This window comes from Lagopus muta, chromosome 1, assembly GCF_023343835.1.
Source record: "Lagopus muta isolate bLagMut1 chromosome 1, bLagMut1 primary, whole genome shotgun sequence".
NCBI lineage: Eukaryota > Metazoa > Chordata > Aves > Galliformes > Phasianidae > Lagopus > Lagopus muta.
In genome coordinates, this window is record NC_064433.1 from 62282219 (window position 1) to 62308311 (window position 26093).

General features: G+C 38.6%; 1 protein-coding gene across 1 annotated transcript; it reads left to right on the forward strand.

Moving 5' to 3' along the window:
- The first annotated feature begins 16289 nt into the window (after positions 1 to 16289).
- LOC125688235 (serine/threonine kinase receptor associated protein) lies at positions 16290 to 25707 on the forward strand. Its single transcript, XM_048934000.1, has 10 exons — positions 16290 to 16522; positions 17674 to 17809; positions 18549 to 18630; positions 18883 to 18955; positions 19521 to 19617; positions 22080 to 22217; positions 22833 to 22969; positions 23693 to 23842; positions 24426 to 24491; positions 24784 to 25707. Exons 1-10 carry the CDS (start codon positions 16411 to 16413, stop codon positions 24843 to 24845), a joined length of 1053 nt encoding a protein of 350 aa, XP_048789957.1. The 5' UTR covers positions 16290 to 16410; the 3' UTR covers positions 24846 to 25707.
- Positions 25708 to 26093: the final 386 nt, after the last annotated feature.

Genomic DNA, 26093 nt, shown 5'->3' on the forward strand with positions numbered 1-26093 from the left:
TTGGAAGGGAGATAAATACATGACATAAATCTTCTCTGCTGATAAAAAAATACTTTCATATCTTGAATCAACTCTGTTCTAGTGAATTCTAGTGAAAATCTTTCTTGAGACATGTCTGGAAGTGTATATAAAATTGCTGAAATCTGGGGACTAACAGAACCACTTTCTAAATTGACAGACTCCAAATTGGGAGCTCAGGATATCATTGGAATCCTAAAATGGACAGCACATTATCTTCTGTGTCAGTAACTTTTCCATGATTGTCAGTTTGTTTATTCTAGATTGCAAATAAATACCAGGAATCACAATTTCACTGTTCCCCATATCTGATATAGTAATAAATTATTTAGTACCATAAACATGAGCATTCTCCAGAGAATAAGTGAAGCAGAAAATGATATGAGGAGTGGTTTTATGGTTCAGGAGTGCAGAGTGTGTGACCTCCTTGAAGAGATTATTCTGTACTGAAGGCCCTCTCTCAAAAATATCTTTATTTAGCCCAAGCATACTTTGCTCTGGAGTCTCTGTTGCAGTGTAGATAGCAACATCCTGCCAATATGAATAGATTAAAACTTGGTGATGGCTTTGAAGATTAGAACCAGATCCTCAAATTGGCAGCTAAAGCAGACTAGAAGCTAACAAAGATCAATGCAGAGGAATGATACAGGATAGTTGCAGCTCAAACCCTCTGAAAACTAGACAGCCGCATTCTTCAGTTGCAGAAGCTGGTGTTGTCTTCACCTCTGGACAATCTCTGTAGCTGAGGAGCTACTGTAGTTTTAGGATCTCCTCTGACAGGATACAGGGAAATGGAATCATATTTAAGGATGAGTTCTTGCCACGTTGCCTAATGAATAGGCTGATGTTTCTGATCACATTAACATCTGGATGGAAGGAATAAAATATATTCTAGCAACTCAGGCCAGTTCTGCAAGGTAGCTACTGGTATTTTGGCATGGCACACCATTAATCTGAACAACAGGTTCCTCAGTCAAGCATTAATTCTTCCTGATATACTGTGGAATTTTTGATGATGAATTCTTTTGTGGAAAACTGTCCAAGCAACTGTGCCTGATATATGACTGATACAATTCCACTTCTTCCAAGTAGTATAGTATATCTATTGAAGCAAAATTTCTGTCAAGGACAATTTAGCGGAATGGGCCTTGTTGCTCCTTAACCCATGACACCGTTGATGGGGAGTGACTGAATCCCTATAGTAGTGAATGCCCAAATTGCATGTTGTTCCTGTTTCACTTCACAATGAAAACAGGTTTTCTGAATCTGATGGTCAGATGTGCCATCAAAATATTTTCAAAAGACTCAACCTTCATAAACAGTTCCTATCCAGTATCATAAGAAAGCCTTGATCTTTACTTGCATAGTTGCTAGCCTCTCTGTACCACGCTGAGATCCAGTTAATCTAGCAATAGGAATGTTTCAAAGTCTTATTACTTCTTGACAAAGATTTTCATCAAAAACAGAAGATGGAAATCGTGCCGTAAAGGAGGAGGGTTCCAGTATCCACTTGTTATGCTGAGGCTCCTATTACTTTCACAAAATCTGTGGTGGCCTTATTTCTCTGAAGGAAACTTATATTTTCCATCAATAAGCCTGTGCATCTTCATCTATCAGAAGACATGCCAGGCTAGTTTTGCAGATAGCCAAGTTCTGTCACCGAAAGCTTGTGAGAGATTCATAGATGTTTCTAACATCTATTCACAGAAGTGGGAATACTCTGTCAACTGGGAGTGCCACTTCTACTTGGCTGCCGTTGTCTGTAAAATAAGATAGGTTGCCATCCCAGATGTTATTTCTGTGATTGGGTTACACGGTTAGCACAAAAGGATAAAAAGCAAAGAGATCTACTTAAAGTAGAAGTGGCACTAAGTAACTTAGATTAAAAAAAAAAAATAATAATCATGTTTGCAATAGAGACATGTAGTGTCTTCCATCTCTTCTAAGAAATGAAAAAGAAAAAGAGAAAATACACAAATTGAAAATATATGCCCTCATTGTATAAGCCTGTCAGACATCTTTGACTTTCTCAATGTTCTTTGCACCAACTATGGATTCCTCTCCCTAGTGTGCTACTGTATTTTTTGGTAACTATTTCCATATGCATCCATTCACAAGATAACTTTCTCAGACTCACAGGAGAAAAGATCTCTAATTTCTGTAAAAAAAGACCAATAGACAGGATGGTATATACTCTGATGGTGTCTTATTGCAATTGCAAAAAAACCAACAAAGTATCTCAGACATACCTAAGAAGACAATGTCCTTATGTCTTTAAAGTAAATGATAAATCAGTTTGTTTTCTACTTCTTTATGCATCATGTTTTCTTCAGTTAACTACATCTTCAGTGCTGTTTAAGTCCACTTAATAAAGATTGTGGGAAAAGAATGAAGAACGCAATCTGCTTTCAGTAAAATCATTATAGAAAGCCTCACTGGCATGACTGGAAACAATTCAGGACACGTCAGCTATCATTAGAAATTGAAAGCCTTGATTTTTTCTGATCACTAGATTTAAGTTCCATAACCATCTCCATACTTACTGGAAAATGCTTGTATTTCTTCTGTAAAATGCTTAAAAATCTGGAATATCAGAAGTTTTCCAAATTATGAGATATTATTTTACCTCTGGGGCTAGGAAACAACTGCCAGGACTCTCTGCATGCTTTTTGGGAAGCAGCTAATGCATATGGAGTTTCTGTTGAAGAAGAAAATAGTTGAGAAATCTCCTTCAGTTATGAACTGAATATCATATGATAACATGCTCTTTATTTTGGTAGATCAATGCATTTGTGATGAAACAACAAACATCACTGTCTTCTTTCCACGTGGAGCAGGCATGTGAGCAGCAGAAGCAGCAGCTGCAGGACACAGCAACCCCTGAGCACTGTATTAGTGACCTTGGTTCTTCTGCATTCATATTTTGAATTCCCAGATGAGAATGTCCATAAATAAAGAATCTAGCTATAATTGCTTTTCTTACTTAGCCAGTATCTTGGAGATACGGACAAAAAATCTCTCAGGCTCACTACATAAGTACCACCCAATCAAGTTAAATAGTAACAGTCCGAAGTCACAAGTAATACTTTGTAATCACTATAAATTGCCTGTTGCTCTCAGACCTCTTAGACTGTGGTTGACAACAAAAAAATCCGGGGCCAACCATAGGATGCATCACACCCAGCAGGACAACACCAAGGGAAGGGGTTGCTCTGCTCTGCTCTGCGCTGTGCAGCTCCAACTCAAGCACTGCGTGCAGGTTTGAGGCAGCACAACATAGGAAAGCATGTAGAACTATTAGAGAGAACCCAAAGGAGGGCTACAAAGATGGGGAAAGGACTGGAGGGCAAGGTGTGTGAGGAGCAGCTGAGGGCCCTGTGTTTGCCCAGCGCAGAGCAGAGGAGCTGAGGGGAGGCCTGATGGCAGCTGCAGCTCCTCACAGGGAGCGGAGGGCAGCGCTGAGCTCTGCTCTGTGTGACAGCGACAGGGCCTGAGGGAACATGGAGCTGTGTCAGGGGAGGGCAGCTGGGGGTCAGGGACAGGGACTGCACCAGACGATGGTCAAGCACTGGGACAGGCTCCCCAAGGCAGTGGGCATGGCCTCATGCTGCTGGAGCTCAAGGGGAATTTGCACAATGTTCTCATACACAAAGTTTGCTTTTTGGGTAGTCTTATGGATCTAGAGTTGGACTCATGGATGCTTGTAGGTTGCTTCCAACTTGGGATATTCAACGATTCTGTCAGAGTTTAATAAGCCCATTTGTTGACCTCTTGAAGTTAACAGAAGATGTTTCTGACAGGTTTTCAGAGGGTGTTTTGAACCCCCAGCTTACACACGCCTTTGTTCATTTCAGTAGTGTAATGCCAGATACATGACAACACATGAAATACAAAACAAACAGTAGAAAGTAAGGGATTTGATATTAGACAATATTTGCCACATAACTTTTTATAGTCAGCTCCCTCTGGGAGCGTGCATATGTCGATGGCTCATGCAAAACTGTTTTACAAGTACTGGAATAAACGAGAAAGGAACACTGTACTGGAAAAGACATTGAATGAACTCACTGAATGAACATTTCTGATTGATAATGCAGAAATGTAGGCAACTTGGACACATGTTTTAAATAGTGTTGTGAGACTACAAAAGTACCAGTGGAACATCACAAATTTAAATGAAGATATATCATTAGATTGCATGATGAGGTAAATTGCAACAAGATGATAGTTCATCCTTTAAAGGAACTGACAGTTTTTGATGCATTTTACTGATGATAGTAACAGTTAATAGAATCATAGAACCACAAGGTTGGAAGCGACCTATAAGATCATCTAGTCCAATCATCTTCTCATTACCACTGCTACCACAAGCACTAACCCGTATCTTGTAGCTCCTCATCCAGACGCCTCTTGAACACTGCCAGGGACGGCGACTCCATCACCCCCCTGGGCAGCCATTCCAGTGCCTGACCACTCTCTGAGAGAAAAACTTCCTCATGTCTAACCTAAACCTCCTCTGGTACAACTTGCAGCCATTTCCTCAGGTCCTGTTTGTTGCCTGGGAGAAGAGGTCAAACCCCTCTTCACCCCAACCTCCCTTCAGGCAGTTGTAGAGTGCAATGAGGTCTCCCCTGAGCCTCCTTTTTTCCAGACTAAACAATCCCAGCTCCCTCAGCCACTCCTCATAAGAGTTGTTGTTGTATACTCAATGGCAGTGTAAATCAGTCCAAACCTTATCTTGAATCATGGAATCATACAATAGAATCAATCTATGATTCTACAACTGGAAGGGATCTTAAAGATTACCTGATTCCAATCTCCCTGCTGTGGGCAGGCTTGCTGCCCAGTAGATCGGGCTGCCCAGGGCCCCATCTAAACTGAGGATGGGGCATCCACCAGAGATTCTCTGGGCAATCTGTCCCAGCACCTTTCCATTCTCTGAGAAAGGAATTTCCTCTAGACATCTAATTTAAATTTCTTCTCTTGTAGTTTAAAACTGTTCCCCTTATTCTATTATTATCAGACCATATAAAAGGTTGGTCTTCATCTTGCTTACAAACTCCCTTCAAGTACTGGAAAATCACAGTGAGATCTCCCTGAAACCTCCTCTTTCCAGGCTGAATAAGTTCAGCTCCATTGCCTTTTCTTCATAGGACAGATGCTCCAGCCCTCTGTTTATCCTCGTGTTCTACTCTGGACACACTCCAGCAGCTATATGTCTATGTCAGAGCATGTGACAAAAGCAGGAAAAACATCATTCACAACTCTAGTCTTAACTATGGAGTGGTTTTTCTTGCAGAGTATTAAATGAGGGGTCCTCAAACTTCTTTTCAGCAGTTTTAGAGGTGGCTGCCAAGGTGGCAGGCTGGCTTCTCATTTCATTTTGCATTTATAACATAGAAATATGCCTTATGCTTGGGGAACTTCTACACTAAACCCTCAGCAAAACACAGGTTCAAAATCACTTTCCCTACCTTGCCCCATTAGAAATAATTCCATTAGAAAAAAAACATTTTTTGGCCATAGAAAAATTCCCATTGCTGATTGATTCCTCAGCCTGTTTGGCTGATTATAATTCCCCAACCTACCCATATGTGATTCACACTCACACATCTGCTCTAGCTTCAACATGTAATTGTTATTCCATACAGACACACCAGTATTTATTTGAACAAGGGTGCTCTTGTGTATTTTTCCTATTTTAGCTTCTCTGAAAAATGTAAATTGGTCATAATAGATAGCATTGTATGTGTGTGGGAATAAAACTTATTATCCTCCAAAAGGCTGCAGCTGATTGCTAAGACAAAATAAATAAGAGAACTATTTGGAGTACTGTACATTTACATTAGAGACAGGGCATTAGAGAGTTCTCTACTATACTGTGACTAAACAGAAAAGATAGTGATTTCAGTTATTTTCCAATATTTGTTCCTATATTATAAAATAAAATATTTTCATTCCTACAGATCTGTTTCTACAGTGAAGAATTATAAGCTGTGATTCTGTGACAGTGCAAATTTTTGATTCCTATGTTATCATTTTGTCCTGAGAGAAGAAGGAAAGATTCTCGTGGAATGAGCCAGTTGGTACTGCTTAGATTATCTTCATAAAAGAAGTTAAATGAATTTAAAAACATTTGTTCTCTGCCAGAGTCAGTGGATCTGGTTCTCAGGAGTTTTTGTGAACTGTTGCTCCACAGTTTTTTGGCTCAGGCATATGTTAGGAGTTTGGGAGAGTTCAATGAACCCAGATCTCAAAGCAAAAACATTTTATCTAAGTTTCCTAGTGACAGCAGTTTAAATAGCTAAATTTAGTTCTCTGGAAAATATTTTAAAAGTAATTTCTGACTAATCTTAACTTTCTTAATGAAAACAACCCATATGTAGACTTGAAAGACTAAAGGTGGCAGCCTGGGTTTTGACTTAGGGAATTATACAAGTAGGGTCCTAAAATTGTAAAAAAAATTCTAACTGCAAACTTAAAGCCAAGTTAGGTGGTATCTGGATATGGAATTTTAGATATTTTCAGTAATATCTCTTTAAAGTACAACATTTGTTTGTTTGTTTTAGAAGTATAAAGACTTTCATCAGAAGGAATTAATACAAGTTTTATTCTTGATGCTTATGTGCCTCTGCTGTTTTCAGTACTTGCTATCAGATCATGATCATACAAAATCATACAGAAGCAGTATGTTTGCTTTTATCTACTTATTCACATTACAGCTCTGAGTAAATATCCAGTAACTGTGTTTCGCCTCAAACTCACATCACATCAAGTACTTCAATTCTGAGTTTTTCAAATAAACTTAAATAAGCAGCTGGCGCTGCTAAGACATAGAGACTCATACAGACTATATAGTTGTGCATAAAGATCCAAAAGCAGCTTTTATCTGGATTCTTCTGTATTGTCATCAAGATCTGTTGTCAATAACAGATGAAGGGAATAATTAAATTTAGTTAGCAAAATATTTGTAAAGCAATAGGAACAACAACGTCAAGCAAATTAGCTGTAACTTTAATGGAAGAGCTGATAAGAGGCAGAAGAGACAGATGACAGAGAAAGCAAAGAGAGGGGTCAAAACCTGGATATAAGACACAAGGCAGAAGTCTAAAGGTCTTAGAGCAACCTTAAGGGTTACGTCAGTTAACAAGGTGAACAAAATATTCCACTCTCACACAACCAATTCATATTCAGCTGCAGTCAGCAGTGCCTGCAAGCGCTGGTGAGCTGGTAGATAAGATGGAGATCTGACAGTTGTTTAATGGAATATGTGGAATAAGTCTGTTTTTCCCTAGAATGAAATGAATGTACTAACATATAGCTTACTGCTTTTTCACCAATGTACTTTAATTCTCATAAGGAGAAGAAAACTGGTTCAGCTGAGAGGATTAATCTGCCTTTGGTCTCTCAAGTGATGCTGTCAAACAAAAGAGCTTTCTGTTACTTTTGGGTGTGTGGAGGTTTTGTGTTTATACGTTTATTTTTATTTATATTTTTTAAGATGACAAACTAACTGATAGCAGATTTGATCTTTCAAACTGTCACAGATTTGATTAATGGTCTACCAGTGGAAATCTCTGTAGCTCTTGCCAACTGTAGTAACAGCGCATTTCCAGGTGCAGAGCAGATTTTTAATGGAAAAATATTTTTTGATTGGCTGATACACTACAATGTTATAGTAAGATAAATTAAGATACTTGTATTATTCCTGTGGGATACCAGTTATTAACTTCCAAGTTGTGTTCCCATGTCTTAATTCACACGTGGCAATTTGTTCAGTGCCTTGAATAGGTAATATACCAGATGGATGTTACTGATTATAATACCACATTCATATGAATTATATTTATTGTCTATGTAAATAGACTGAAGTCCACAAATCTGCTAGTTTGATCAGGAGTTTTGTCTTCAATTAGTTTGTAACTATCAACCCTTGGGTGGCTAGAATGTTCAAGGGTTTTTAGGAACTACAGTGCTACTAGTTCCATTTTTCTAAGAAAAATGACAAACTTCTTCAAAGATACTTCTTCTTGGCAAGTAACAAATGAAAGTTTCCTAGAAGGAAAATGAGAAGCTTCCCATAAGCCTATATTTGTGATATTCCCACACTGGTTCTATATACTCTAACAAACAAAGAGTGTCCCAGCTGTTCCAGGGAATGTCTCTGTGATGCTTGATTTACTCTCCTCTTCAAAGATGGAGCAACCCAGATCTATAAAACTCAAGCTCAAATTAAAAATAATAATAATAATAATAATTAGGTCAAGGAATTAGATAAAAAGCAAGGGAGAAATGACAAGTAGAACTCCTAGAGAATGCTGCTCTGGTTGACACATAGCTGGTTTACCTCTCTTTGCTTAGATATTTTTACAGAGCGCTCTTATACTTTGGCGTTCAGAGCCAAATACTGAAATTCCAGAGTCTATGGTCCTGTACTTATTTCCTTGGAGTTAGACTCTAACATAAAACTTTGAAGGCCAGTGATGGATCTGAAGAGATCTAGCTATCTTGGAAACTTGTGATTTCTTCCTGGTTCACACTCAGTCATGATCTTACTCAGAATCAAGACACATGGCTTTCTAAAGATTCCTTCTTACTCTATTTTTTATCTGGTCTGAGAGCCAGCCATTTCTAGCCTAAATCTAAGTGACACTTTCTTATAAAGCTACTTTATCCACATTAATATTAAACAAAACCTGTGCTATATGGTCACTCACACATAAATAAGATCATTGGTTTTAGCACCCCATGGTGATTGCAGATGAGCAGTGACAAGCCTGGGCTTGTCTGTAAGACAGCTAATACTTCCCTCTAACTTGTCAAGCTCTTCTTGCATCACCATAAAAAACAAAACAAACTAACTAACAAACAAAATAATTAAAATCTTTGGAATCCTAGCCTGATCAGACCTGAAAATCTCACAAAAAAAAAAAAATAAAAAAAAAAAACAAAAAACACCTGACAAGTATCTTCACTAAAGGAATTCCAACTATTTGTACAAGCCTTGCAAGCAAAGTTCTATTCAAGAATTATCATGGTACCTCCTTTCCTCTTGACTCATTCCGCTGTTATACATTTTCATTTCCTCGGAGGTATACAACCATTACGTGTCCTGGGACAGTAATATTTGTTTCTACAAATATCAATAAAATGAAAACCTTTGCAAATCTCTCTGGCATGTTCATAGTTGTAAAAGCGCTGTCATTTTCTTCTACTGTCGATGCTACTAATATCTTTCAGATTTGATCTTGGCAAGAAAACAAAACCCCACAACTGTAGTTATTCCAACCATAATACCACAAGCCAAATGAATCCATGATCTAATACTGATGACATTGGTGGAGTCGGTCCAGAGACAAATGTAGCTATAAGTTGTTTTGAAACAGGACACATCTCAGTAATAATATTTGTTTAAAAGTTGCTTTTCTTTTATGTTCTTACAGCAGAGAAAATTGCATGAATTTGTTGTCTGTGCAAAGAAATTTATCTAATAAGTCTGAGAAAAGAGCTGTCAGCAAAGCCTGCCTGATGCTACCTATGCTCCTTTCTTTTCTAACTGTTGAATTCAGAAGAGCTTATGCCTCTGAAAAGCAAAATACTTTCAGTACATATCAACATAAATTTAATTCCATACTGCCTGCCCTGTCAAGGCCTTGACAGCTACCATGAATTACAGAAATAAATTTGACTGTTTTCTCTTTGTTTGGTCTAGATCTTGACAGTGTTAGAAGCATTCTTTGCACCAATTTGGCATTACTAAAGTGCATGGAGGTCACTTAAGCAGTATCACTGATCTTCTCTCTGTCATGTCTGGTTGTATGACTGAAGGAAGCAGATGTATAAGCCTTCTGAATGATCCGATTTGATAGTGAGTAATAGCCATTCTGCATCAGTTAGCATTGTGTGTCTGAAATATAGATTCACTAATGCATAGAAATCATAAGTTAGATGACATCCTGTGCATGAAGGTGAAGGACTTGTAAAATTTAGCAGTGAAGCAGGATATGCTTCAGAGGAATCAGGTCAATGCTTGAATATAAAGTATGCATGGGGGGCACCTGTCAGCCCTTTCAGATGCAGTGTTTCGCCTTAAACATGAAGACAATTCGGAAAGCTGTTCAACTCATCTTCAAAAGCTGACGGCAAATAGTGAAGGATTAAGAAATCATCATTCAGAGGAAATAAGTAACAAAATAAAATCATATAGGCTAAAAGGAAACTTCAAAGGTAACCTTGTCCATCCTTGAACTCAAAGCAGGGACAAGGTAGGTCAGGTTGCTCAGGGACTTGTACCGTCACGTTTTGGGTATCCCCAAGACTGGAGATGCCATCACCTCTCTGGACACCTTTTCTAGCATTTCATCACTGTTATGATGAATATTCATTTTGCTTACATCTGTTTGGAATTTCCCATTTTCCAAATTGTGTCTATTATTTTTCTTCTTTCCACTGTACACTTCTAAGAAAAGTCTGGGTGTGCCTTCTTTTATAGGTTGTTATACACAGCAATAAGATTCCATATTTGCCTTATATTTTACGAAAGAACAAACATGGAGTGGCAAAAGCAGGACTCTGCACTTGCCTTTGCTGGACTTTATGACAAACACAAGACATAAAAGTCCCTTTGCAAACATACTAGCTGTCCAGGGTATTGGCTGCTTTATCCCTGTCCCACTTGGGATCATTCACAAACTTGCTGAAAGTGCACTCTCACCAGCCATCCTGGTTGTCAAAAAAGACATCTATTGGTCCCAACACTGATCCCTGAGGTAACCAGTTGCCATCGGATTTTGTGACATCATTCTTTGAGCTCAGCACTGCAGTCAGTTTTCCACCCATCTATCCACTTATATCTTATTTTGACTTTAAAGATACTCTCTGAAAGAACACAGTAGAAGTCCTGCTAAAGTCAGGCAACGTGATTCATCAGGCATTGTTTGTCCTTGGTAAATCCATGCTGATTATTCCTGATTATTCTTCATGGCCTAGAAACTGCCATACAAACTTCCCAGGAACACAGATGATCCTTGGATCCTCCTCTTGTCCTTCCTGAAGTTGTATGTGTTGTTTTCCTTTTTCCAGTTCTAAAGAACCTCCCTTGATCTCCACAACTTCTAAAGGTGATGAAGAGCAGACATGAAGTGACACTGATCTGTTTTCTTGGCACTATCAGAAGGATCCTGTTCGGTGCCACAGATTTGTTTGTGTACAGTCAGCATAAGTACTTCTAGGATAGCAAGATAAAGTCTGTCTGCTGCTGTTAATTGCTATAGGTTGATGTCTAAATTACTTTACCTTTTTAGAACAATAATCCTAAGTATCTTTCATGGTGAAGAACACCTTGCAAGTGAAAACATGAAAGCAGCTTACTGTTATGAATTAATTCAGCTAGAGCTCATTCCTGAAAATTGGTATCACTGCTCTTACAGTTAGAGAAGTATTATAGATTTTATAATAGTTAGAAAACAAGAATTTTGCTAAATTGTTTCCTGGAAAGGTTTGGTTGTCAACTGCCAGACAATTTGTATGCTCTTTTAGCAAAGCTGATTCACTTCCATTGTGAATTTAAATCCTTTGCAGAAGTGTATAGTTGTTTAGGTAGCCTGAATTATGAAGTGGTTCCAGTATGAGACTTGAAAAGAGGTGGGAAAAGAATATTATGTTACTCATAACTATGTCTCCTCCTTTAGAATGCAGTTATGCTTCAAACCATCTAGGGAGCAAAGTTGCGGGCTGAGAACTGAAATATAAATGATTTACCTGTAACTTAGCACCCATAACACCTATATGTCAGTTGGTTACAAGAACTAAGCATGGGAATAGACTTGTTTATTTCTTTCCTCTGCATTTCTCCTTCTCATCTCCCCTATTAACACTTCAAGATAATCTGTCCCCTTCCATCCCATCAAGTCTCTATAAAGCTGTTTATTGACATTTGTTCCTTCTATAAATCCATATCGTATTCATCAGCTTACCATAAAACTCTACTGTTATATGAATTGATTGAATACAATCAATCCTAGTACATGATTTTGGAACACAGGCATACTATACGTTATGCTCTATGTGAGTTTCCCATGGTGATAATGTCCAAGTTTCTCCAGCTATCCTTTACTCCACATCTTCCATTCTAAAGCCCCAAAGTATACCACTTACTCTACATTACTTTCTTTTTGTAGAGTTAACTTAGGAACTGTGTTTTGGGAACATATGGTTAGTACTGAATTGTGGGAAACATTTCCTTACCTTGGATTTGTTTTTGTCTCAATAATTTGTTCAACTGCTGCTTTTACTTTTGCAGTGGCAATAACTTTTCAGTGAAAACACTGCCTACTTAAAGTTTGTCATCACTTTTTCCTATTGCTATCCTATCTATTTGCCCAGCACGGTCATCTTTCTCTCTTCAAAAGACAGAATGGAACCTGAAGACTGAGGATCAGAGAAGCAACTAAGTAAAGATAAAACCATTTTTAATAATCCTTTTTGGCTTAGTCACTCTATTGTTGGTGCAGGTTCTGAATGTCCCATATCTCTGTCTTCCAGTCAGACAGAAAAGTTTCTGAGAAACTGAATTGAAAGCAGAGAAAGTCAGGACTAAAATTCTTCATAGAAGAGTGAATTATTTTGGTATTCTAACATCCAGGTGATGATTAAAGAGATGATCTAAAATCTGACCTTGTCCGTAAGTAAGAGATAAAAAAGTTACAAACTCCACCAATTGTATGAGACACAAGATTGGACACTGAGCTAAGTCTCTTATTTTCCCTCCTATCTTGTTTCTATGTGCTATGTCTCATACACAGCCCCTTATCATCTCTTTATTGCTGGTCTCTCAAACTCCTCTTTATATTCTTCTCAGTTTCTCTACAACTCTTTTCTCTGTTTAGTCCCTTTTGCCTCTGTTCACATTCTCAAAAGATATTACCATGTACAGCCAACAGAAGAGTTTCTGTGCTGCAGTCCTCTCATTCCCTAGATATGTGTTAAAATAACATCCACAAAATTATAAAAATCATGTTGAAGGGCTGTTCTATAAAGGAATCATTGCCTTGATGCACACTTTTCTATTATTTGTAAAATAAGATTACTTTTCTCATTCAGTTACTTAGTGATAATTGACTGCTTAAGGCTGGCTCTCAGTTGTAATTATTTCCCAGTGAAAACACAACCACATGCTCTGCAGTTGCTCTCGTATCTATTCACAGCATCTGCAACACATCATCCTTCAGCAAACATCCATTCCTTTTTTTTTTTTTTCCTTCCCAATTTATCTGTACAAATCACTATAGGGAACATTTCGCCAAAGAAAAACTCAATAGAGATAAAGAGCATTGGTGCACCTAGTCATTACATCGAATCTTCAGATTATTAGAATAACTCAGATTCAAGGTAATCTAATGAAGAGATTGCTCCACTGCTGCCTCTTGTGACACTGGTAGCTTTCCATTCACCTGCTGAGCTGATTCATTTCAGAGAATCAAACATCTAGTTAGTAGCTTTAGTGCTATGTCCGTAAGGCAGTCTTTTATAACCTGAAATCACTACCAAAAAGTCACCCAGAGCAGAAGCTCTCAGTTACAGCAGTAATGTGCTAATAGATATGTAAGGAGCTCCCCTCAGTGGCATGAGAAGGGATTTTCAACAATGTTATCCAGCACAGGAGAAAAAAGGAATCTTTGGAAATGTAAATATGTACACTAAACACTCCTTGATTCAATCTCTGCTTGATCTATTTTAATCAAAGCACTAGAAACATGACCTTTCACTAGGATAGCTTTATTCATGTTCAGCAACAATTTCTACGAAAATTCAATCACTGTCTGTGGAAAGATGTTGTTAATCAAGCAGATACTCTGTATTATAAATCATAAGTGACAGAGACTCTTGCCCAGGTGCTTTACAACATATGATTGGCATACTTGTTATTCCATGCAGTAATGAGTTGAATTGCTCTATATGATTACAAGTCCCTGATTACTTCCTGACAAGCTGGAGTTAACGAATATTTACTTAACTCTATAGGATAATTGTTTGGATAATGAAGAAATGGAGATAATGTAGATAATGAATGGAGAAATATGAAACTTTGAATAATTTTTTTTGCTTACTTTCCTACTGTCTCATACATCATAACCTTGTCTAAAACCAAATTGAACAAAATAAAATCTTACTATTTTTATTTTAAGCTTGTGAGGCTTTCATTTGTAAATAACTACTTTTTCTACTCTTCCTTCTTTTTCCAATACATTTCTAGACTTCTTGACAACTTGAGTACTTGTTTTACAGTTTATTGTTTCTCTTACAACCTCCATGTTAAAAGATGTCAAGCCTGAGTGCACAGAATTAATCTATTTCTAAATCAAAGATCATCAGACTGTAGGTAATAAACATACCTAATTGGAAGTGATATAATGGGGCTAAGAGGCAGGGATCATCTATTTGGACGTCAGTACTTAATTGGAATTCAGTAAGGCCTTTGACATGGTTCCCCAAAACATTCTTCTCTCCAAATTGGCAAGATATGGATTTGATGGGCAGACTGTCCAATGGAAGAGGAACTGGCTGTGAGATAGTACCCAGACAGTGGTGGCCAGTGGCTTAATGTCCAGATGGAGATCAGTGACGAGTAGTGTCCCACACAGGTCAGTACTGGGGCTGATACTCTTCAACATGTTTGTCAATATTTTGATATCAATAGTGGGGTCGAGTGCACTCTCAGCAAGTTTGCGGATGACAACAAGCTGTGTGCTGTGGTAACAAACCTGAGGAACAGGATGCCATCAAGAGGGACCTCGGCAGGCACGAACAGTGGGACCAACAGAACCTCAAGAAATTGAACAAAGTCAAGTGTAAGGTCTTGCACAAGTGTTATAAAGAGCTGCTGAGATCACTCAGGGGAGACCTTTTAACTTTCTACAATTCCCTGAAAGGAGGTGTTAGCAAGGTGATGAGTGGCCTCTTTTTCCAGGCAACTGGCAAATAGAGGTAATGGCCTTACATTTGTAGGAATGGAATGTTGTTTCTGCATTAGATATTAAAAAGGGGGAACTGATCTGAAGAAGTAGAGCACAGTGTATTTGCATTTTGTAACTTGTCCTTAGAAATAGCTCATGTGAAAAAGTAGAAATACCATATATGTTAGCAACATGCTTTAGAAATATAGTTGATGAATTATGTGATTAATTCTTACTTGCAAAACTGCAATAGTGTAAGTACAGTATTATGGACTAGAAAGTATATTGTAGGGTTATTCTGTTTGGATAAGAGACCCTCAGCGAAAGAAAAACAGACTTAGCAAACACTGAAGAAGCCAGGGCCTCTACACAAGGCTGGATTGCCTTGCTCTGTGGGTAGGTTGGAATGCAACAGGCAGGCATCAAGGTACTCCCCCCTATCCTCCTTCTAAGCTTATCTCTATGCAAGGACGAGCAGATGTCCAGAAACAATGACCAAGTGTTGAATGAGCAAGTGTGAGAAGTTAACTAATTAGTGATGTATGTTTAGCTAGCAAAAAATTATATTTAGCCAGTATCCGTATGCTTAGTTGAGTGTTGGGAAGACTGCGAACCTGAAGTACTCAGCCAATGAGGAATCAGGGGAGAAAGAGATAAGCGTTGAGTAATAGAGCACAAAAGATGCAATGCTGTTTTCTGCACACTCTCCTGCTTGCAGGAGGCCCACCATTGCAATTGCAAATAAAATCTGCTTTCTCGGAGATAGCATCCTGATAAATTGTTTGGATAATTCCAACAAGTTCTATCAGGGGAGGATCAGCTTGGATATTAGGAAAAAATTCTTCTCAAAAAGCAGTGAGGCATTGGCATGGACTGCTCAAGGAAGTGGTGGAGTCACCATCCCTGAAAGGCGTTAAGAAACACGCTCATGTGGCACTGAGGGACATGGCTAGTGGGCATGGTGGTGGACATGGTGGTGACGGGTTGATGGGTGAACTACATGATCTCAGAGGCTTCTTACAACTTTTAGGATTCTACGATTTTGAAGAAAAAAAAAAACCAAAACCAAAAAAAAACTGGACATGAAATTACAAAATCTGCAATATTACAAGTCAGGGATTACAAACAGAGCTGACTAGCACAGCGCAGCGCTATAACTACAGGAAGCAGAAGGTAAAAGCAGGGGGCATTGTGCCGCCAAGTGCACCCCACCAGCAACCTGCCAGCTCAGCCCCTCAGAGCACGCTGCGCCCCCACGTAACGCCTACAAGCCCTTCCGGTTCCGCACCCGCTGGCTGACGTAGCTTCCGCTCCGGAGCGCTTCCGCCGCCGTCATTTCCGCCGCTGCCGCCAACACCGCGGTCGCCGTTTCCTGCCCGGCTGTAGGATAGTCGCGTCCCTGCTCAGCTCCCTGCGCGTCCCGAGCTCAGTCGCCGCCATGGCCATGAGGCAGACCCCGCTGACGTGCTCCGGGCACACGCGGCCCGTGGTGGACCTGGCCTTCAGCGGCGTCACCCCCTACGGCTACTTCCTTATCAGCGCCTGCAAGGGTGAGCGCGGCTGGGGGGAGAGGGGTGGGCGGCCGCGCTTGCCTCGCCGGCCTCTTGCAAGGGCCGCAGTCACTGGGCCTGCTCCGCCCTGAGGCCGCGTGGGTACAGCGGGCGGGTGTGCGGGCCGCTGTAAACGGGTTGCGCGTGGCTGCGGTCGCAGATACCTATTAGAAAGGTTTGCGATGGGGAGAGTGGGGAGGAGGAGGGTCGAGGCAAGCATTCAGCGGGGCGTTGGTGCTCTTAAAATAATACCTGCTTCCAGCGTGACCAGATGGAGAAGGGAACCGGTTGGAGGGTTTTTGCAGCGTTTTAGCCCGCAGGGTGTTAGAGCTTCCATTCATTCAGGTTGAATCCCGCTTGTGAAGGAAAGGCTTGAAAATCGTTGTTTTAAAGTAGCTATAACTGCCTCTTGCGTACATATCCCGTACACCCTGTAAAGCCGGCTCCTTTTCAACCGAGGCAGCTGCCTTGCTGATTGCAGAGCAGTGATTTCTGCTTCCTTTCCCATGAGAATTCTCTTCTGCTCTCTTATAAGAGTAGCATTTTCATTCGTACGTGTATGAGTTAATCTTCACGTGTGTTCACAAGTTTAAAAGAACATTCCTCATTCTTTCTGAGGACTTCATGTTCAGCTCTGTTTATTTGTGTGAACTGTATCTGATACCCTCCTAGAAAAAATAATCACAATAAAGGCTTTCTATTTCATTTTTACAGCATCTCAGTAAACATCTCTCGTTATAAACCCAAGACTCCTTTTTGTGCCTTGTTAGTCTGAAAATATTATTTCAAAATCAATGGAACTGACCAGCCCTAGGAAAATTTGACTATATTTAAAAAAAAAAAAGTGACAAGCAACAAAGGGTGCTCCTTTCTATTGTAGAAACAAAACCAAAAGAAAACTTGAAATTCATTTAGGATAATATTTTAGTATCTGTGACTTTAGATGCATGCTAGAGGTGCAACTGTATATTTAAGTTCTTTAGCTAAGCTGTTTTATAAAGAATAGCTTCATAGTGAATATGGCATTTCCATTAAGGGAGGCTGGTCTGATGGCGGTTTAATTTTTGTTCCACTTGGTGCAAGGGAACAGTTTCCTGAAACAGCTTTCTTTTTTGTTATGTTGTCTGAATATTGGTTTTGTTTTTCTGAAGATGGAAAGCCTATGCTACGTCAGGGTGACACAGGAGACTGGATTGGCACATTCCTAGGTCATAAAGGTGCTGTCTGGGGTGCGACTTTGAACAAAGATGCCACTAAAGCAGCTACAGCAGCCGCAGATTTTACAGCGTAAGTGATTGCCTGCTTCTGAAGTCTTTATTTTGATTTCAGTCAATAGCTTTTTTTTTATATGTCTGTAGTAAGTTGCTGTGGTTGTGTTTTTTTAAAGTAAATTGTTACCTTATAACTATATTACAGACTAGAATTTGAAATTTTTATGAGCATCTACAACTAATTCTATCTTGCTGAGCAACTATGGTTGCTTCTTGACAAGTATATCTAATTAATGAACTGATTTGCTAGAATAAACAATGCTGTGAAGTTCAAGACTTAAGTATTGTAGTTATACCAGAGTGGCAAGAGTGATCTTCATTTTGTGTACCAGTCAGACACTTATTATTAGAAGGAGACATGCAGAAATATTAGTGAATCATTTATTTTTGTTTTCCTTGTTTGAACTGTTTGCAGTGTATGTTAATATATTTGATGATTCAAATCCAGTTATTCGAATTCAGTCTGTAAAAGTTGTAGAGAAGAGCTGCCTTTGTTTGTCTTAAATCTAAAATGCTGATTGTGTGTTATCCTGAAGAAGTGAGTGAAAGAAAATGGTGGGATAGTAACAAAAAACACTTCAGTACAAGAAGATGTGGTGTGTCTGTTGTTCATTAGAGTATAGCATTTATGATTAAAAATGTTATAATAGTGTCAGGAAGGATATTATAGGGTAGGTTAAGAGAGACCACTTAATTTGTCTGTTCAGATTTGTCCTGGAGCTACTGATATGTACATGTTTTCTCTTGTCATTTAGCAAAGTGTGGGATGCTGTGTCAGGAGATGAACTAATCACATTGGCTCACAAACACATTGTCAAAAGTGTGGATTTTACACAGGTATGAAAAATCTTTATAGCATACTCAACAGAGAGGTAAGGTCTTTGGTATGTTTTGCTATTTGCTACTTTTTTTGTGTCTGTTTTGGCAGGCAAGTAACGTAGCATACATTTAAGCTTTGATCTTATAAACAAGTTGTAATAAATATTTTAGAAACTGTCTGAGATAAATAACTGATATTTTAAGGCTTATTGGATGAAGGCTGATATTTCAATTCAAAATACAGTTGACCCTTTATAACTTCTGTTTCAGGATAGCAATTATCTGTTAACAGGTGGACAAGATAAATTGTTGCGCATCTATGATTTAAGCAAGCCAGAAGCAGGTGAGTCTGCACTTAGAACTAGTTATTGCTGGCTTTCTGTTGTGTTGATTTTTCTTGTGTGTGAGTTAAATATGAATTCTGGACTTCGTTGTGAAACGCAAGACACACTTGAGCTTGTTCTACAAACAATGTGTCTAAAACAGTTTTCTGTATACTAAATCATATTGTGTTAGTCTTTGAAGTGAAATAGAGCTTATCTATGAAGGTTTCAGGGATAGTATGTTTTACTTCAACAGGGACTTGCTTTGCGTAGGTCTAACTAAAGTTCCACTACCTGAAAGGGAAAAGTCTCCATGTTTAACTATGCTTAAATTCATATTAATACTGAACTGCTGAAAATTGATATAAAGCTAATTGATATTGATGTTAACCTAGTGAAACTCTTTTAAGTTTAGACAATTGGCTAGATTCCTAGATTGAAATCTGTAAATAAAGTCAGTAGTGTTTGAAGTAATTTTGCATTTTCTAGCAAATAGAAATCCATATAGATTACCAGAGTTCCTAAACTATTGCATGATGTTTATTTATGTTCTTATGTGTACTAAATAGTTGTTCTTATTTTAAGAACCTGATGTTGTCAGTGGACATACATCTGGTATTAAAAAGGCTTTATGGAGCAGTGATGACAAACAGATTCTTTCAGCTGATGATAAAACTGTCCGGTAAGAAAAAAAATACTAGTTTTCTAAGAAGCTCACACTTACTTATAGTGCACAATTTCTGTCAGAAGATTGTTCTTTCCTTGGGAAATGGTAACACAGGCTGTTTGATTCTAGATTAGCATATGCTCATGTCACCCAATTTTTATATGTTGCTGCAGATGTAATTTTTGTGGTAATTCTGATTTGCACCATAAGCATGTCCTCCCTGGTGGGAAGAGGTGGTCTTTGATAACTGAATAGTAGAATTAATTTGATTTTTCGTAATCCTGGAGGAAATTAATTGCTAGTTGAGGTCTTGTGAAGATATTAGATGAAGTGTCAGTGCCTTGTCTTCTGCAGTCAAGCCCTGAAACATGCATAAGGTGAGGGCTGAGATAAAAAGCAGGGAAGCCTCTTCTGGAGAAGCCTCTCAATGCACTCTTAATAGTCATAGCTGTCTTTCTCTACCATGTTGGTAAGTTGAGAAAGCTTTTGTGGTTTTATAAGATAGATCATCCAGTTAAATGTAGATGGGTAAAACTTAGACAGACTTGGCTACTGGGGAGGTCAAATAACAAAGATCCTTCCTCAACTATGCTGACCAAAAAAGGAAGATGTGCTTTGCTGATTCCTCAGCTTTCTGGTTGATATGATCAGCATCATCTCATGCCTAATGTCTCATTATTATTATGTTTATGGCACAGAATAATAGTGGCTTTCTGCTTTGTGGAAGGAGAGTGGATAGGGTGAAATCACAGTTGTAGTCTCCTTGTTTCTTTTTTGGTTCCATTTCTCTTCAGTTTCTTTATTCCAGATAGGCAAAAGACTGATCTTTTCTTTTTTTTCCTCTTAATTTTAGAAATAGAAATACAGCATTCAGTTAACTTATAAGTTTCTTATTTTACTGAATCATAGAATAGTTTGGTTTGGAAGGACCGTTAAGATCATGTACTTCCAACTCCCCTGCTGTAGTCAGGGCCATCTCCCCTTGGACCAGGTTGCTCAAAGCCCCATCCAGTCTGGCCTTGAATGCCTCCGAAGTGGAAGCATCCACAACCTCACTGGGCGACCAGTTACAGTGTCTCACCACCCTCACACTAAAGAATTTTTTGCTAATGTCTAGTCTGAATCTACCTTCTTCCAGTTTAAAACCATTTACCCTCGTCCCATTGCTACATGCCCTTCTAAGAAGTCCCTGTCCAGCTTTCCTGTCGACCTCTTCATGTACTGGAATGCTGCTGTAAGGTTCCCCTAGAGCATTCTCTTCTCCAGGCTGAAGAATCCCAGTGCTCTCAGTATATTCCTGTAGAGGAAGTGCTCTAGCCCTCTGATCATCTTGGTGTCCCTCCTCTGGACCTGCTCCAACATCTTGATATTCTTGTGTTGGAGGTCCCAGAACTGGACGCAGTACTCCAGGTGGGGTCTCATGAGGGCAGAGTAGAGGGGCAGAATCACCTCCCTCGACCTGCTGGTCACACACACTTGCAACCCAGGATGCAGTTGGCCTTCTGGGCTGCTGGTGTGCATTGCTGGCTCGTGTTGAATTTCATCAAACAACATTCCCAAAACCTTCTCCTCAGGGCTGTTCTCAAGTTATTATCTGCTCAACCTGTACCTGTGTTTAAGCTTGCCCCAGTTCTGGTGCAGGACCTTGCACTTGGCCTTCTTGAACTTTATGAGTTTTCGTGGGCCCACCTCTCAAGCCTGTCTTGCTTGAGATGCATCCTTTCTCTATAGTGTGTCAACTGCACCATTCAGCTTGGTGTCATCTGCAAACTTGCTGAGGGTGCACTCAATCTCGCTGTCCGTGTCACCTACAAAGGTATTAAATAGTATCAGTCTCAGAACCTTTCCCTGAGGAATGCCACTCATCACTGGTCTCTCACCAGTTGGGCACTGAGCTGTTGACTGCAACTCTTGAGTGCAGCCATCCAGCCAATTCCTTATCCGGCAAGTGGTTCATCCATCAAATCCATTTTTTTCCTCCAATTTGGTGACCAGGATGTTGTGTGGGACAGTTTGTTACGATTTAATTTGATTTCTATACAGATATTTCTTGCCTGTCTAGGTAAAGTGCTAAATTATATTCAATGAGTCTAACATTTTCTTAAATTAGTATTATACCTCTTTGTGTTTTGAGTTTAAAAAGGTAGAATGCAGTCTTAAAGCTTTGCTTCTAGAAAGCTGTATTGTTCAGGAGACATGTAATAAGCTTTTAGCTTTTTAAAAGAATCCTTGAGTAATTAAACAGTAAAACAGTATGCATGCTGTTTAACGTTGTTATTAAGTTTTAACAGTAGCAGTATGCTAATATAAACGTGCCTTAATTCCCATGTAAGTAAAGCTAAGCAAAACAAAGTAAAGCATGCTAAAGTGTCTGTGGAATGTTCTACAGGTGGCTTTTTGCAACCACAGCATGCCACGGGTGGAGTTGGAAACTGATTTGCTGAATTGATCTGAGAGTCTTTCTGATTTTTCTTAAGCCTCTGGGACAGGAGTACCATGACTGAAGTGAAGGCGCTAAATGTTGCAATGTCTGTGAGCAGCATGGAATATGTTCCAGAAGGGCAAATACTTGTGATAACCTATGGGAAGACTATTGCTTTTCATAGTGCAGAAACGTGAGTCCAAAACACAGAATCTTTTTGACTTGTTACAGGTTTGATTGTGAGGAAAACTGACAGTACAAGGGCAGGATCACAAAGCTGTTAGAACTGATGCCAGTAGATATCTTTACCTACCATGTTGTCAGAGGCAAAGTCTGAAACAACTGTCCTTTTCTAAAATAGTGGACTCTAACTGTCTGCAAGATGGTAGGCTGTAATGTATCAGTACCATTTTAATAGCTCAAAACTAGTTGGACTTGTCATTAAATAAGATTTTCATCCAGAGTTCGGTTTATTGCTTTAAGGGAACTAATTTATACAATTTCTATGATGTTTTAAAGCAAGTTGCAGTCATAAACATGTACCAGAAAGTAGTTTGAAATGTGTGAACTTATTCTATGTATTTTGCTTATTCTGAACTTGCTGTTTCTAAAGTTTATGAGCTTGACTTGTTAGTGTTAAAATTAGTTTTGGAAACTGCATGTGGGTGTCTTCTGTTCTTCTGTTGTTTTACTTTTGGTTGTGTTTTTTTGTTGTTTTATTTTTTTTTTTTAAGCAACTGTGATTTGTAGAATCACAAGTCCTTTGCTTTCAGGACCTTTATTAAAATAACTTTCTCTCCTCCTTCAGTCTAGAGCAGATTAAATCATTTGAAGCACCTGCTACAATCAATTCTGCATCCCTTCATCCAGAGAAAGAATGTTTGGTTGCAGGTGGTGAAGATTTTAAACTCTATAAATATGACTATAACACAGGAGAAGAATTAGGTATGTTTGACTTCAATAATAAAAAAAACAAGTTCTGACAGGTATTTGCTAAATGACATAGTGGGTGATGAATTAAACTTGTAGAGCAGGCTGTGCTACAGCCTTATTTGAGTTTAAGATAATGGAAAGGTAAGTAGTCAGTTAGGAGGCTTTGTCCTTTGTTAGTATACCTAATGTTACTCTTATAGATCTAATTAAAGCCTCCACTAAATAGCTGTGCAGCTATTAGGGAGGAAAAAAAAAAGTGAGTCATCCCATACTGCTGCAATAGCAAACTATATGTTAACTTAAATGTCACACTGTGGCATTCATTATGTCTAATGAATCACAGTTACTGGGCTGTATTTTAATGCTGGCCAAGTGTAATGCATTTTTAAGTTTATTTTCATCTATTGCTCCTGTCTTTGTTTAAAGTTACATAGATGTGTATATGGGAAGTGGTTGATGAAACAGAGCACGTGTATTCTATGCTGTTGGCTTGCTTTGTAATTTTGCTTATAATAATTAGATGCCTATCTTGCATTTAATTCAGATAACATTAATACTTCATTAAAAGTTGTGGGGATACTAATTATTAGAGATGTTGTTTTGTATCAAAAATAAAGTACTGGAGAAGTTTCTCCCAATTCATATTTCTCTTCCCCTTCTAGTTAGTTTTTACTCATTTATTTCTGCTGTTGCTTGAAGTTAGAAATTATTGGCCTCGATATGTTCTCTTTATAGAATCTTACAAAGGACACTTTGGTCCAATTCATTGTGTGAGATTTAGCCCTGACGGGGAGTTATATGCCAGTGGCTCAGAGGATGGTACACTAAGGCTGTGGCAGACAACAGTAGGGAAAACCTATGGTCTTTGGAAGTGCGTAGTTCCTGGTAAGTGTGTGCTTTTGTTTTCTTTTTCCTGGTTACTTGGCTGCTTCGTTCAAAAATCTTAGTAGTAATATAAATGGCAAACATCATCTGAATTTGTTACGGGATCTCTACTGTCATTTGGCATCTTCAGTGACACTCAAGTCTGTTGGATTTAAGATTTTACTTCTGTAGCTGTCATTTAAGCAACTTAAATGAGAGCTTAATTAATATTGGTACTTTGTATCAAATTGCTTGTATGGCCTCAAATCTTCATGTTATAGAGCAAGAGGTTTGAAATAATTTTGTGAATACTTAAGACATATACCCCTCCTTCTGCAGATTCTTTCAAGCTTTCTCTGTACTTTCTCTAGTAGATTCTTACAAGCTTTCTCTACTTTCTCTAGTATTTTTGGGGGGAGGGAGCTCATGGGGAGGCAGTGCTTAGGAAACAGCAAACAAGTAACAATTGATGGAATTGCTTACCCAGCTCTTTCTCCTTAACAATAAATAAGTGGGAATTTTTTTTGTTTTCAGAGTGAAACCCACTTTTTACTCTGTGTTGAGTGGAAGGGAAGGTACTAACCATTTTTTCTCCTCCCTACAGAAGAGGAGAATGCAGAAGCAGCAAAAGCAAGGACCACTCTTCCAGGAACTGCAGAGGAGGAAATAGGTAATACATTGAACTGCCAACTTTAACTCTTTCCTACTGAAGAAGTCTTAACTTTTTTCCCAAGTACCTTCTGGCATTTTTCACTCATCTAAAGATCTTTGACCATGTTTTTCTAGGAAAATATATTAAGTGTCAAAATAGTGACAAGGGCTGTATGATCTTGCAAACTTAGCAGATATGGTAGAAAAATCTGAATTGGGTTAAGTGGAAAAGAAAACTAAACCAGTCTTTAAAACATCACTGCAGCGTTCTTTGGTTTATGTATGTAAATTGATTCTTTCTTTAATTGCAGAAGAAGTTGCCTCTGAAAACTCAGATTCAGTGTACAGCTCAACTCCTGAAGTTAAGGCGTGATTATCTCAACTCTTATGCAACGTATGGACATACAAGACTAAATCAAGTGAGCAGTGATAAACAGCAGCCTTCCAGAGTGCACTCTCTACATAAGGCAAAGATGGGCAGTAATTGATGAGAATGCAGTGGAACTGGCTAGGTGTTGTCTGTAAGAGAACTGAGTATCCAAAAAAGACAAGTAGTAGAGTTTTGCTATCTTCTTAGCATAACTGCCTGCTGTCTTTTGAAAGAAGTGTGCAAGCCAAGATCCAGTCTCTCCAATTTCAATTAGACTCATTGTAGTGTGTTTTCTTTATTACAGAGAAAAAATATGGCTTTTACCCATTTTTTTTTTCCTTTAAAGTTGGAAGATTTGGCTTTAGTTGAAAAGGGGATTATGTACTAAAAGTATTCAGTTTTTGTTTCATTGTACACTGCTTCTGAATGTTTAACTGTTTTCAGTTGTCTAAATAAAATGCCTCTCAAAACTCCTAGCTTTACTGTTTAGCATTGGGTTCATGGAATGGAAAAGCAGCCAAATTAATGGTATAATACTCTCTAGCATCTGTTTTTGTATTATACAGAAGGAAAGCAATAAGAATGTTTTAGTGTTTGGTCCAGAGAGTGGCAAGTTTCTTGATATGTAAGCCTTGCATCATTTTATTCTTTAACTTTTGAATGTAAAAGTGAGTCTCTAAATCAAAAGCATTGGGAACTCCTAAACTAAATGTACTGACTGAAATACGTGGTTGTACATGAAAATCTCAGAGGTTGGCTGAGTTTGTAAAAAAATCTTGGGTTTAGTTCTCTAAACTGAATGAAAAAAGTTACACTCTCAAGGTCAAAACCCATACTTTCATCATTAAAGAAAATATTGCCATTCTGCTTGTCATTTCCTTTAATGTTAATGCTGAAAGACTTGCATAAGTTGTTCTTTTTGGGAAGGAAAAACACTATATAAACATATGGTCATATACTTTCCTGATTTTTTTTTTTTTTTTTTTTTTTTTTTTTTTTTTTTCCCTCCATATTGAGATTCGTCCTTAATTTTCTGACTCTTAGTGGCATCCAGTAATGTTAGAAGAAAACTAAAGCCTAACTTTTGAAAACCTGAATATAATTTGAAACAGAGGTCTAGGCATAAGAAAATACTTTGTCTGTGAGGGCAGTCAGATTTAGAAGCCTCTACAGCCTTTCCAGGAAACCTCTTCCATGTTGAAGATGCGTAGAACCCAACTGGACGTGGCTCTCAGCTGACCCTGCCTGAGT